At 44.2% G+C, this 12,607-nt stretch overlaps 1 protein-coding gene across 9 annotated transcripts in view; it reads left to right on the top strand.

The window, feature by feature from the left end:
• Positions 1–12,607, top strand: part of GRK3 (G protein-coupled receptor kinase 3) — a 131,364-nt gene that overhangs the window by 108,813 nt on the left and 9,944 nt on the right. For 8 of the 9 annotated variants that reach the window (XR_013366705.1, XR_013366704.1, XM_077876108.1 and 5 more), the window contains 5 exons: positions 1,550–1,616; positions 2,611–2,706; positions 6,010–6,172; positions 8,453–8,589; positions 11,393–11,506. Coding sequence is in view for 7 of the 9 variants with exons in the window: in XM_077876108.1 (XP_077732234.1) it covers positions 1,550–1,616; positions 2,611–2,706; positions 6,010–6,172; positions 8,453–8,589; positions 11,393–11,506 (577 nt within the window). In the remaining 2 variants the exon portion in view is untranslated. The remainder of the gene's footprint in view (positions 1–1,549; positions 1,617–2,610; positions 2,707–6,009; positions 6,173–8,452; positions 8,590–11,392; positions 11,507–12,607) is intronic. The other variant, XM_077876106.1, reaches the window with a different exon arrangement.

Here is a 12,607-nt window from a genome sequence, read left to right on the forward strand (position 1 = left end):
GGGCCAGGAGTGAATGATATTATAGAAATGATGAAATAAGTAATGATGAAAAGATGACCTCAGACAGAAGAGCGTGAATGAGATAAATAAAGCATTGTTGTCCTTGAGCCGCCAGCTTTGGGAGGGGGGTAGGAAGGGACCCCAGGCAGAAGGGTTGGTGAGGGTAGGGCTTTGAGGGTCAGTCAAGCTTCCATGATGCAGAAGAGCAGGAAGGCTGGAGGGCCAGGAGAGGGAGGTCAGGAGCCAGACAGAGGGGCGGTGAGCTCTCTAGGCAGGTCCTATAGGCTGTGTCTCCAGACTTCACTGTAAGTACAAGGAAGCCTCTGGAGAGTCCTGGGCAGGGGTGAAGGAAGATGGTTTGAAAAAATGATGTGAGTGCAGCGTGGGTCAGGTGGAGCTGCAGGCTGTGTGGCTGGAGTGCAGGCTGGGGCAGGGGGCAGTTAGGGCCATTCAGGGAGCAGGTTGGGGACCTGGATGATGGTAGCAGTGGCAGGACATTCAGCATCCCCTTCATGATCGAAGACCCCGCGGCCCCCACTCAGGGTTGGATCTCCATGAGGATTGGAGGCAGTAAGAAGAAGCCCCAGGACTTGCCATGGGGTAGGCTGTAGAGTGTAGAGAGAGTGGGTATCGGGGGTGATCTGGCTCTTCAGCCTTAGACAACAAAATGTGGGAGTAAGTCAGGAGTTCTATGGACCTCTTGCCCAATCGAGTGGAGATACCAAGTAGGTGCTGGGTGGGTGGGTCTCCTGGTGTGCAGGACAAGGTCGGCACTTGGGACACAGAGCTGGGAGCTGTTCGCAGGTACAAGGCACTTAGTCAGGGCAAGGTGAGGTCACCCAAAGAGTGATAGCCGAGGAAGGGGGCCGAGAACCAGCCCTTGGGGCTCTACTGCAGGGGACAGGGCTGGGGGAACCCTGGGCAGGCCTGTGGGAGAATCTCTGGCAGGCATGGGGACTGCATTTTCCCTGTGCAGGCTTTCTTCATGGTATATACAGGCCCTTCTCTTCTGCATAAATTGAACTTTAAGGGTGATCTTTGGGAAAACTTTTTCTTCAATTAATAAGGAGGTTTGCCATGCACTGTGTTCCTAGATTTCTAGTTTGCTTCTAAATTCACATTTGGGGCTTCATATGCCTATTGTTTGATCTAACATGCCTCATCGACATTTGCTGTAAATCTCCTCGATGTGGAGGTCTCTAATTCTTGCTTGAATTTGTTCTCATGGCGACAGAATTCTATGTGTCTATATATCTGTGACAACTCCCTGGTTCTCTCAAACTGGAATACACATCCCTGATAAATTACCATATGGAATAATAGTCCTAGCTTCTGCATACAGTATTTCAAGACATCCAGTGTTTCCTGTGTTGCTTTGAAAGAAGCATATTAAAAAAAAAAAAAAAAGAAAAGAAAGAAGCATATTTTACTTGTTTACTTAAAGAACTGAAAATGGTCATTCCTCTGTGTTTTTACCAGGAGACAGCTTTTGGAAAATATTTCTTAGGTTTGCAAATGCACCCTTACCACCTTTGTGCCTCTTCCACAGGGCACAAGAAGTAAAGGAACACATCTTTTTCAAAGGAATCGACTGGCAGCATGTCTACTTACAGAAGGTACTCTGGGGGCACTGGGTGGCCTGGGTCCCCACTTCCTGGGTCCATCCCCCGGAGCCTCGAGCCCCGCCCCCGGGGCGCTCTTGACCACAGTGTGCTGCCTTCTAGGGGTGCCTTACCACTGACTCCCTCCAGGCTGAGGTCGGTTTCCCTAGTTAACAGCTTCAAACTACCTGCAGTATACATTAATAAATACTGAAGTGGAGTTGTTATCTAATAAATGTCCATATAACTGAGATGTTTTTAGCTTTCGCTCACTTTTTTGACTTCCTATCTCAGTCAGAGTGTATTTTCATATAGACCTTTATAAAAATATACAAGAAGCATGTGTCACAAATCTACATACACTTCCAAGCCCACACCCCACAACTTAAGGATCAATATGACTGGATATCAACAGAATCCTTTATTTTAGGATATTTTTATATTCCCATTGGTACAGGAAAACACCCCCAAACTAAAGTCTTTAAAAACACGATCAGCTGTGGGTTCATTTTTGCATGATCTCCAACTGTCAAGGAATGAAGCTGTATTAGTCCCGCCTGATGGGACTGAGAGAGCGATCTGCAGCTCCATTGGTGTCGGCCTTTGGACACTTAGGAGTGTAGAGCACCCCTCCTGCCCTCCCTGCACTTTAAGGCTCCCACAGGTAGTTGTGGTGCTGTGTTGTCTGAGAGGTGGTGTCTTCCTAAAGTTGAGCTGGCAGGATGTGCAGTCTGGAGACTTCATCATATTCAATAATGCTTTAAGACTTTGGATGTGAATCTTTCTTTTTGCCCCTTAACTTTCTCTAAAATATAGGGTCTTCTTTTAGGGCTGTTCCATGCACAAGCTTGTCTGTGAAATATGTATTGTGCCGTGTACCAGCTCGACTGGAGTGCTCACAGAGTGCAACACATCAGTGTCTTGCACAGTGCTCTTGCTATAGAGTGGTAGGCTGGCACAAGCGGTGAGGTGATCCAATAACTGAACCAGGCTTCTTTGGATCTTCTAGTACCCTCCACCTTTGATTCCTCCCCGAGGAGAAGTCAATGCTGCTGACGCCTTTGACATTGGCTCATTTGATGAAGAGGATACCAAGGGCATCAAGGTACATAGGGTGTTTTGGAGGGTGGGGAGATTTTTTACTCAGTCAAACTGAATGATTGTCTTAGCATTGGCCTGCTTGTGGAATGTCACTCACCACTGAACACCTAACATATTTGAAGCAGGTAGAAGTCAAGGACCTAAATTAGAAACTATGAAACTATGTGGACTAATCATTTTATGTTTGATAAACTGGTAAGTGGTCAGTTTCTTATGGATTTGGATATATTTGCGATTGAAATAGAACGCAGGGCAGCCTGGGTGGCTCAGCGGTTTAGCGCCTGCCTTCAGCCCAGGGTGTGATCCTGGAGACTTGGGATCAGGTCCCTCATCAGGCTCCCTGCATGGAGCCTGCTTCTCCCTCTGCCTGTGTCTCTTCCCCTCTCTCTCTCTCTCTCTCTCTCTGTGTGTGTCTCTCATGAATAAATAAATAAAATCTTAAAAAAATAAAATAAAATAAAAATGAAATAGAATGCAAACGTATATAAAGCAGAGAAAAACAACCGTGTGATAGCAGACACACTTTGCCTTGTGCCAAAGAGCCAGCCATCTTAATCCTTTTAAGTATTCAGATCTCTCTGTTAGGAAGGAAAGAGCAAACAGCGTGAGTCATTTTGCATTTGTCAATCAAAAGTAAAATAATCACTGTGTTTTTTTTGCATAATCCTCTGCATTTTTCAAACTTTTGTTCATATCATTATGTGTCCCAGTAGACAAGGCATAATTACAGACGGTGAGTCATGAGGGAAAATCATCCTCCTCAGGCTGCTAAGTCAGAGTGTATCACTACATGTCAGGCTCACGTCTGCCCCCACCTTCTCAGCATCCCCCAGGACCTCCCCTCCCTTCTTAGCTGCCTCCTTATACCCTGGTTGTGTGAACCCCCCTCATTTTTCCTACAAGCAGCTCCCCCTCCAGAAGACTGCAGCACTCTAAGCACACACACCTATGAGGAGCTGTAGCTAGGGACACGAAGGACTGGAACCAACAGGGCATGGGGACAGAAGTGGTAGGCACGCGGCAGGGGAGGAGGGAGGCCAGGTGCATCAGGACACGAGGAGTGGCAGCTGGCTGGAACAGGCAGCATCAGGGAGGAAGGGTCAATTGGGGTACCCCCAGGACCAGCTTCCCAGGAAGAAGAGCTTAGGCCAAGGGGAAGTGGAGGTGTGGTCTGGGGCAGTGGCTCCCACCGTTGGGGGGACGGCAGCATGCCCAGGGCCCAGATATGTGCATCACCACCAGACCTGGTCTGCAGCCTAGACGGACAGCACGGGTCCAGCATGTGAGTACCACTGTACAGCCATGCGGTGGAGAAAGGTCATTTACAAAGTCAGATAAAAGGATTACTGTTTTCACAGTAGAGTTGTCATCAGATGTACTACCATCCACGGAAGGGTGTTAGATAAAACAACTGTGATGTGGAGCCCACAGATATTTTTGAGATTATAAAGAGATTCTCAAACTTTAAATTTTGTAGACCATAATCAGGGCTCTGGAGTTGGACAGACTGAGCTCAGATCTGCTCTCATTAGCTGAGTGACTTTGGGCCATTCAGGTCACCTCCCACGCCTTGGTTCTGTCACCTGTGATGGGTTGTGAGGCCGATTTCTCTGAGGTAGAGGAGAGAGCCTCCTTAAGCCTCCTGGCCTGTAGTCCATGCTTCAGTTAGGAGGTTCCGTCATTGTGGTTTCCATTCTCTGTGACCAAGAGCTAAGGATGAGTGTGCTCAGAATGAGAAGGGGCGTGTGGCCAGGGATCCAGCCGGAAATGAGCCTGGGACAGCCTGGTCCAGTTAGAGGGTCTGGGTCTTAAGAAACCAATTCTTTATCTTTAAAAAAGCAGCCAATAATATACTCTTCTTTAAAAAACAGGAACAGAAACAAGATAAGTATACATTTTCTTCTTTGCTTTATTCATTTTTAACAATTTATGCTGAGTCCTGAAAGTCAAGGCTCCCTGAAATTCTAGGAAGCAGAAGTTTGTATACAAAGCAGACTTGGCCCTTTCTGAGCAACTACTTTGGAAAGGAGTGTGTTTTTACTTTTGGCAGACGCTTTCAGAATCCGTTCCTGTGGCCCTGATCACAGGGTATCCCTCCACCCTGGTGCACTAGCACCTCATCTCTCTCTCTCTCTCTCTCTCTCTCTCTCTGTCTGTCTCTCTCTCTCTCTCTCTCTTGTGAGTGGGCACACGCCTCCAGCATTCATGCTCTGAGCCACTGAGGATTTCAGCTCTGGCCTCAGCCTGGAAATGGAAAAGGAAAGGAAGGTTCTGTGAACCAAAGGACCCTAAAATCAACATATGCTTGTAAGAGGACCCTAAGGGCAGCTGGGGAACCCTCTGTGTTTCATTGATTTGCTAAAGTCTTGGGGGCAAGTGCCTCTTCAAGCTCTTTTTCTTGTAAATAACTTGCCTATTAACGATAATCTATCCAGTACTTCTTTCTCAGGCAAAGTAGCAAGTAAATCAAGTTTATAAAGAGATCTGTGCTTTTGATTGACAAATGTGTTCCTTTCTTTCAGTCAGATCACTAACCTTTCTGCCATGGAACTGTAGCTCAGAGGCATAAAATCATTTTCTTTGCTTATTTTCGGAGTGTGGCCTCTAAGCTCAGGGGGAAGAATGAAGACTTTTGAGTAATAGTTTGGAGGAAAAATGCTATCATTAAGTGTAATTTTTATTCCAGTGCCTCTTAAAGGCAAAGTTGCCTTAACTCCCAGTGAACTCCACATGCCTCCCGAGCTCCATGCTTACACACTTACTTGATGGAGTTGTTACAGTAGGTTTGTGAAAAGTTGGAAGGTTTGTGGAATGAATGGAAAATTCAGCTTCCTCTCCCCTCTGCTCATCTCACTTTTCAGATGAATTGAGGGTGTTTAGAAACCACCCCCTCCCACCAACCTTTTCCCTTTTAATTGTTTCTAAAACTACAGCACTGTAACTTCCTACTTTTGCAAATAGAATTACCTCGCCATCATTGAGATTCTGTTTTGTTGTTGGATCTTTTCGTACTTTAAATAAAACCCTGTACATATTAGTTTTTCTTTGGCAAAAATGTAATGAAGATGGTGTAAGGGAACGGCTGAATCTTAGCAGCCCCGGGGCTGAAGGTAAGAACAGTGAGAACAATGGTGGGTCTGGGTTGCTTAATATCATTAACAGACACTTAAAACAACTAATGAGCTGTCTCTAAAGGATTTTGTACTGTGGTCCGGTGATCTTCCCATGTACAGTTAGGATACTTCTGAATCTGTGGCCTTGCTAAGTATGTTAAATCATAACTATCTTGATCTCTTAAAATAATAAGCTTCTTGATTGCGACCAAGATCTCTACAAGAATTTCCCCTTGGTGATCTCCGAGCGCTGGCAGCAGGAAGTAGCAGAAACAGTTTATGAAGCCGTAAATGCAGACACGGATAAAATCGAGGCCAGAAAGAGAGCTAAAAATAAGCAACTTGGACACGAAGAAGGTAAAATAGCCAGCATGTCTCAAAATATTTTCAGTGCGATGAATTTTTTAAAAATTCTTGCAAAGCTGAGAAAGTATATGGGTCATAAAGTACTTTCCAGGGGTGGCAGGGGGAACACCATAAATAGTTTTGTGTGGCTTAGAAAAGCTCAGTGTAATATTTCAAAGTCCTCAGTCAACATATAAATGAAGGTGGTCAGCAGTAACATGTCAGTGTGTCCTCCGATCATGGAGCATTTAGAGTTTTTTGGCCAGTGAGGACTGAATATTACAGTGCCAGGAGTAGGCCTGGCTTCGTGGACGTGTGACCTGGGCCACCTCCTGGGATACTGCACTGGCTTGAACGCTCTGCTGTTACTGTCTTGATGTTCTTAATCATTTTTGAAAGGGGGCCTGCATTTTCATTTTTCACTGGGACCAGCGAAGCATGTCATAAATGGCTTTGGGGAGGGACTCAGCATGCATGTCCCTTGTCAAGAGCTATAAATCAATATAATTACATTTATTTTACAACCAGCATTAAAGAATTGCGAAGCTGCATTTTTATTTACGATATTTGAGTGCCCTGTTGGGATTTCCAAAGCGGAGTACATAACATCAAGTATTAAACTAGTCCGCCATGCTTGATTCACCAGATGTTGTCGCTCTCAATTTTTGTAAGATTTTATGAATCTGGGATATTTAAATGTATTGTGGTTAATGACCATGATGTCATTTGCTTTACTTCTAGGCAAAGACTTTTTGAGGTTAGCGTTATATAATAAGAGAGACTGTCCAGAAACAAATTCATTATGTTAATAAGTTGCTTGAATGGGGGCAGTTTGATGCAGGCTCATTGGTCATGTTGATCAGTTCCTGGTAGCATTTTTCACCTGCTCAGAAACGTGTGCCTGAGCTCAAATGGATTCTTCCTTATATAAAAGCTGCCTGAGTACCCCAAGGGAGCGGCACGGCCCCATAATTGTGCTCACCTCCACTCAGCAGGGAGAGGAGCTTCATTTCTAAGCTGTTCCTTAGAGAGCACGTCCATTGATATCACTCCGGACTGTTGACCATAGCAAATTTTATGGGAAATTACCTCAGTAGTAATTTACTCTGGGGAGGGCCATGATGTCACTAGAATCTTGACAAATTGGACCCAGAAAAAAATAGGTATACCTTAATGACCTTGTTGAGGTTATCCTTTTAATTAGCGCCTCAATTAGAGCACCTAGCAAATTAATGAATTTATCTTCATATACAAGTGATTGATTTGGGCATCTGTGGATGTTGGTTGAAGATCTCAGGAGTCATCTTATAGAACAGTATAGCCTAAGCTTAGGTCTCTGAAGCAAACCTGCAAGGCATCTGTCTTCCATATTCTTTAGCCATGCAAACACTTTCCCATTAAAATGACAACTCCAAGGAGCCTACCTGATCACCTCGTCCCCCCTCTCCTTGGTTCTTTGCCCTCCTGTATGTGGCACAGTGTAGGTATTGCTGATCTATTTATCGTCTGGGTCTCCTAATAGAACGTTAGCTTTCTGAGGGCAGGAGTTCTGTCTCTGGTCATATAGCACTGATGAATCCAGAGTGCCCAGAACATGTCCAGCAATAGACATTCCCTTAATAGCTGAATGAGGGAAGGAGTGAATGAATGATTTTAGCATGATATCCAAAGCCTTTAAAGAAAACAAAGCCAGCCACTTCAAATTACCTTTAAAAAGAGAAAAAGGAGAGATAGCACTTCACTTTAACAATATGATCAGGACTCAACATGAGTGCAAATTAGCTCGGTCTATCTACCTAACCATGTATTTGAGGCATAACTATAACTGAAGGAATAAACAGTTTTGAGCCTTGTGTTACCTTGGCTGCTTGATAAGCCCCTTACTATTATTTATAGGATTGAGAGGAGAACCCCAGTCCCACATAAAGACACGGATACATTGAGCATTGTTTGAACGAGATTTCTCTCTACTCTCCAATTCCTGTTATTACACATACTGAAAAAATAGTTTGGGAACAAAGCTCTGCTCTCTATGTGTGTTAAGGGACCATCACAAATGTATCAGAATGTTGAGAAACAGCCATTCAGTATGTTAGCAGAGCCGAAGAGACCTCTTCCGATCCCCAGGTCACCTGTGTCTCAAAACAGAAATAGTGGTTTGCATGACGTGTTCTGTTCATAAAAACTTGATGATTCCAAAGAGTGTGTAATTCTTTCTTGTTTGTTCCAGAGAATAATGTAGACAACCTGTGTCCGAGCCCACTTAATTCGTGGTTATATTATATTCCTCAGATTACGCTCTGGGAAAGGACTGTATCATGCACGGGTACATGCTGAAGCTAGGGAACCCATTTCTGACTCAGTGGCAGCGTCGGTATTTTTACCTCTTTCCAAACAGACTTGAATGGAGAGGAGAGGGAGAGTCCCGGGTAAGTTGAAAATGGCCTTACCAGCATGGACTTCCAGCATACTCGATGTCACATGGCTCTTTCAGATTGCAGGCATGGCCTCTAAAGTATCCCGCTAAGCTGTGGGTATCTATTTTAACTTGTGCATATGAGATTTTGGTATCCAAACTTCAACTTTTAAACGTAGAGCCAAGGAAGGATTCTGTAACATTCTCAGAATAGGATGTGAGGTCAAAACAGGTTTGAAGAAGTCCAGAGAAAGTCAAGGAGATCAAAAGAGGGGGAAAAAAATCCAGGACTTTGGAGTCAGACAGAGATGCTTCAATCCAGAGCTCAGAGAAGATCTGACATTACAATATGGCTAGGTGGTTGTAGGTCCACCTGTGCTCAGTCTTCCCTCATGTGACCTCCCCTCGTCAGGCTCAAATCAACTAAGTGATGTAAGCCATGACTCTGGGCACAGAGGTGAGGTTGCCAAGCCACACTTCTTTGGTCTCTGCTTTGTTGGAAAAGTGTGACTTCCATACCATAGGCAGGAAGATACCTCTCCCCCCTCAGGTCCTTTACACAAGACAGGCGGCATTTATTAAGCGTCTACTGTGTGAGGAGCGGGGGGCTTATCTAGAGGTAGCAAACCAAGAAAAAGGTATGCTTCTGTTCTTGGGGAGGGAATGGCTGGTCATCTGGGGCCAAGGAAGCAGGGCGATGGTGGTTCCAAATGTCAAAACACAGTCAAGTCTTGGATTTGTCAGAATATTGCCTGTCAGTTGTTGGGTGGTGAGAAATGTAGAAAGTAGTAAGCTCTAATCTTGTTTTTTCTGACTTTAGAATGTGTTTTTAAATCCTCATTGGTAAAGAGGCACCTTGGGTGGCTCAGTTGGTTAAGCATCTGAGTCTTGGTTTTGGCTCAGGTCATGATCTCAGGGCTCCTGAAATTGAGCCTCGCTTTGGCCTCCATGCTCTGCAGAGTCGGCTTGTCCCTCTCCTATCCCCTCTGCTTTTTCCTCCAACCACATGCTCTCTTTCTTTCTCAAATAAATAAATAAAAATAATAAATCCCCATTGGTAAAGCTGATATTTAATTATGAGTGATTGCTACTGCACGGCACATTCCTTTCAGATAAACAAGACTTCTCACCATTATTAGTGCCATAGAAGTCACTTTCTCAAACTAATACATCTAGGCTGTGAATTGCTATTAATAAGTTTCTTTGAGGGGGGCTCTTGAGTTGTAACTCAGGTGCTGGTAAGTATTATATAATACATAATATTATATAATATAGATCGTATTTTACAAATGTATAAACTCAGCACCCAAATTATAATTCATATATATTATTATTATATAATGTATTTCCTGATAATAAGTGGCCCTGGGCATATTACACATTTACAGTTGATCCTTAAATAACACGGGGGTCAAGGGTCTTGGCCCCTCACACAGTCAAAAACACATGTGTAACTTTTTTTTTTTTTTTCACATGTGTAACTTTTGACTCTCCCAAAACCTTAACTACTTGATAGCCTGCTGTTGACCAGAAGGCTGACTGATAACATAAGCAGCACGTTAACACATAATTTGCATGTTACATGACTTATATACTATATTCTTACCATAGAATAAGCTAGAGAAAAGAGTATTATTAAAAAAAATCACAAAGAAAAGAAAATACATTTACAGAATGGAACTGTATGGAAGCGTACTGTCTTTATGGGGAAAAAAAGTCCCTGTAGAAGGGGACCCACACAGTTCAAACGCATGTTTTTCCAGGGCCAGCTGTACTCTGCTGTCTACTAGACAGTCACCCTGGTGCACATTGAAAGGAAATTACTTCACTTTTCAGGATATGTGAAAACTTAGGAAATCTTCCCTTTTTTTTTTAGACATCAGGTATGATCGGTTAGCTTGGTTTGAACAGTCAGCATTCAGTGTTCTGTGTGAGAGCTACCTAGTGTATATGGATGGATGGATTAGTAGGTATCAGTCAGGAAACAGAAAACGTGAGCATTTATGACAGTGTTGTTCTTCATTTAGGAGTCCTGGAGTATTTATCAAAAAAACATAAAATGGCAAGGTCCTCATGACACTATAGCATTCACCTCAAGCATTCATGTTATAGACCTGGCGTGACCATCTTTTAAGGGTTTATAATATCCTGTTGATCTTTTTCAAAATATCATTAGCTCACAAGCCAACATTGCCAGACCTTTCCTGAGCTGCCACGCCAGAAATTTAGCCATACCCTGTTCACATATATAAGTCATACAGCACTTTGTTTTGTTTCCTCACAACTTGGTCCATAGAATTCAGACGAGTGTGCAACACAGAAAGGACACATGCAAGTCACAGCCATTCAGATATCAGTTCTGTTGCCAAGGGAACAGCTGTGCTGTTGTTGTACAGAGACATTCCGTTCTTTGCCATTTCCTTCGAGATGCCATAATTTGAATTTTGTGCATGTCCCTTCGTAGCCATTCCCTCTCACTTCTAGAATATCATCAAAGAAAGGAAAAGGCTGATTTTTTCTTTTTACTTTTTCCAAGCTGATAGTTTTCTGTATTATTTATTAGTTTAACTTAAGAAAGGAAATAATGGGGATCCCTGGGTGGCGCAGCGGTTTGGCGCCTGCCTTTGGCCCAGGGCATGATCCTGGAGACCCAGGATCGAATCCCACGTCGGGCTCCCGGTGCATGGAGCCTGCTTCTCCCTCTGCCTGTATCTCTGCCTCTCTCTCTCTCTCTCTCTGTGACTATCATAAAAAAAAAAAAAAAAAAAAGAAAGGAAATAATGTGAAATAACTTATTTTTTTATTTTTATGACTAGCAAAATTTACTGACGATGGAACAAATTCTGTCTGTGGAGGAAACTCAGATTAAAGACAAAAAGTGTATTTTGTTGAGGATAAAAGGAGGGAAGCAATTTGTCTTACAATGTGAGGTGAGTTTTTCAGTTTTTAAAAAAATCTTCCCCCAAGTAAAAGTTAGAGCAACTGTATGCCTACCCAGTGGGGATGGCCCCCCAGGTATGGAGAGCTTGAATCCCTGCTTTATGACTTAGCAGGGAAGCCCCAGGGTACAAGGTGCTCAGCAGATTATGGGTCACTTACAGAAGTGAATGGCAGAAAATGGCACGAGAGGAAGTATGTGGAATAATCTGAGCCCTGTCTGGAAGCTCTGTCTGGTGTGTGGCATGGGCCTGTTTGTTAGCTCGTCTCCCAATTCCTATCTTTCAGTATGTTGGTGTTTGAGGCTTGGATGTTTAAAGAGACACAAGATACCAGTGACTTCTCTCAGGGAAAATGCCATCTTCCTCTCTCCAAAGTTCTATTGTACCCAAATTTAATTCCTTTGGGGTACTGTGGTGTGTGAGGGCAGAGAGTGTAGGATGTGGGTGTGTATAGGGGGGACGTGTGTGTGTGTGTGTGTGTGCATGTGGGGGGTGTGCATGGAGGGTGCGTGTGTAGTAGGTGTGGGTGGGTGTGCATGGGTGTGTGTGTGTACATGTGGGGGTGTGGGTTGCAGGGGGGGTGCATTGTAGTGGGTGTGAGTGCGTGTGCATGGGGGAGTGTGTACATGTGGGGGGTATACATGGGGTATGTGTGCACGTAAGTGCATGTAGGTGGTTGTAGGGTACTGTGTATAGAGGTGGGTCAGTGTAGGGTGTGTGAGTGTACATGGAAGTGGAGGGAGTCTTGGGGGTGTGTGTGGGGTGTGGGTATGCATGGGTGTGTATATGCACACATGTATATATGTGGGTGGTTGTAGGGTACATGTGTATGCATGTAGGTGGGGAGAGTGTTGAGGTGTGTGCGGTATGTGTATGCACAAGTGCCTGTGTGGGTGGTTGTAGGGTGCATGTGTACAATTAGATGGAGGCAGTTTGGGGGGTATATGGGTGTGTATGGGTGTGTGTGTGTGTGTGTGTGTGTGTGTGTGCACAAGAGCATATTTAGAGAGAGAAATGAGTTGGAGATACCCAGAATGTGTGTCAGTAGCTTCACCACTACATTGTACATGTGAAGGTGCTTGTTCACTAGTC

This window comes from Canis aureus, chromosome 27 (genome assembly GCF_053574225.1).
Source record: "Canis aureus isolate CA01 chromosome 27, VMU_Caureus_v.1.0, whole genome shotgun sequence".
NCBI classification, from domain to species: domain Eukaryota; kingdom Metazoa; phylum Chordata; class Mammalia; order Carnivora; family Canidae; genus Canis; species Canis aureus.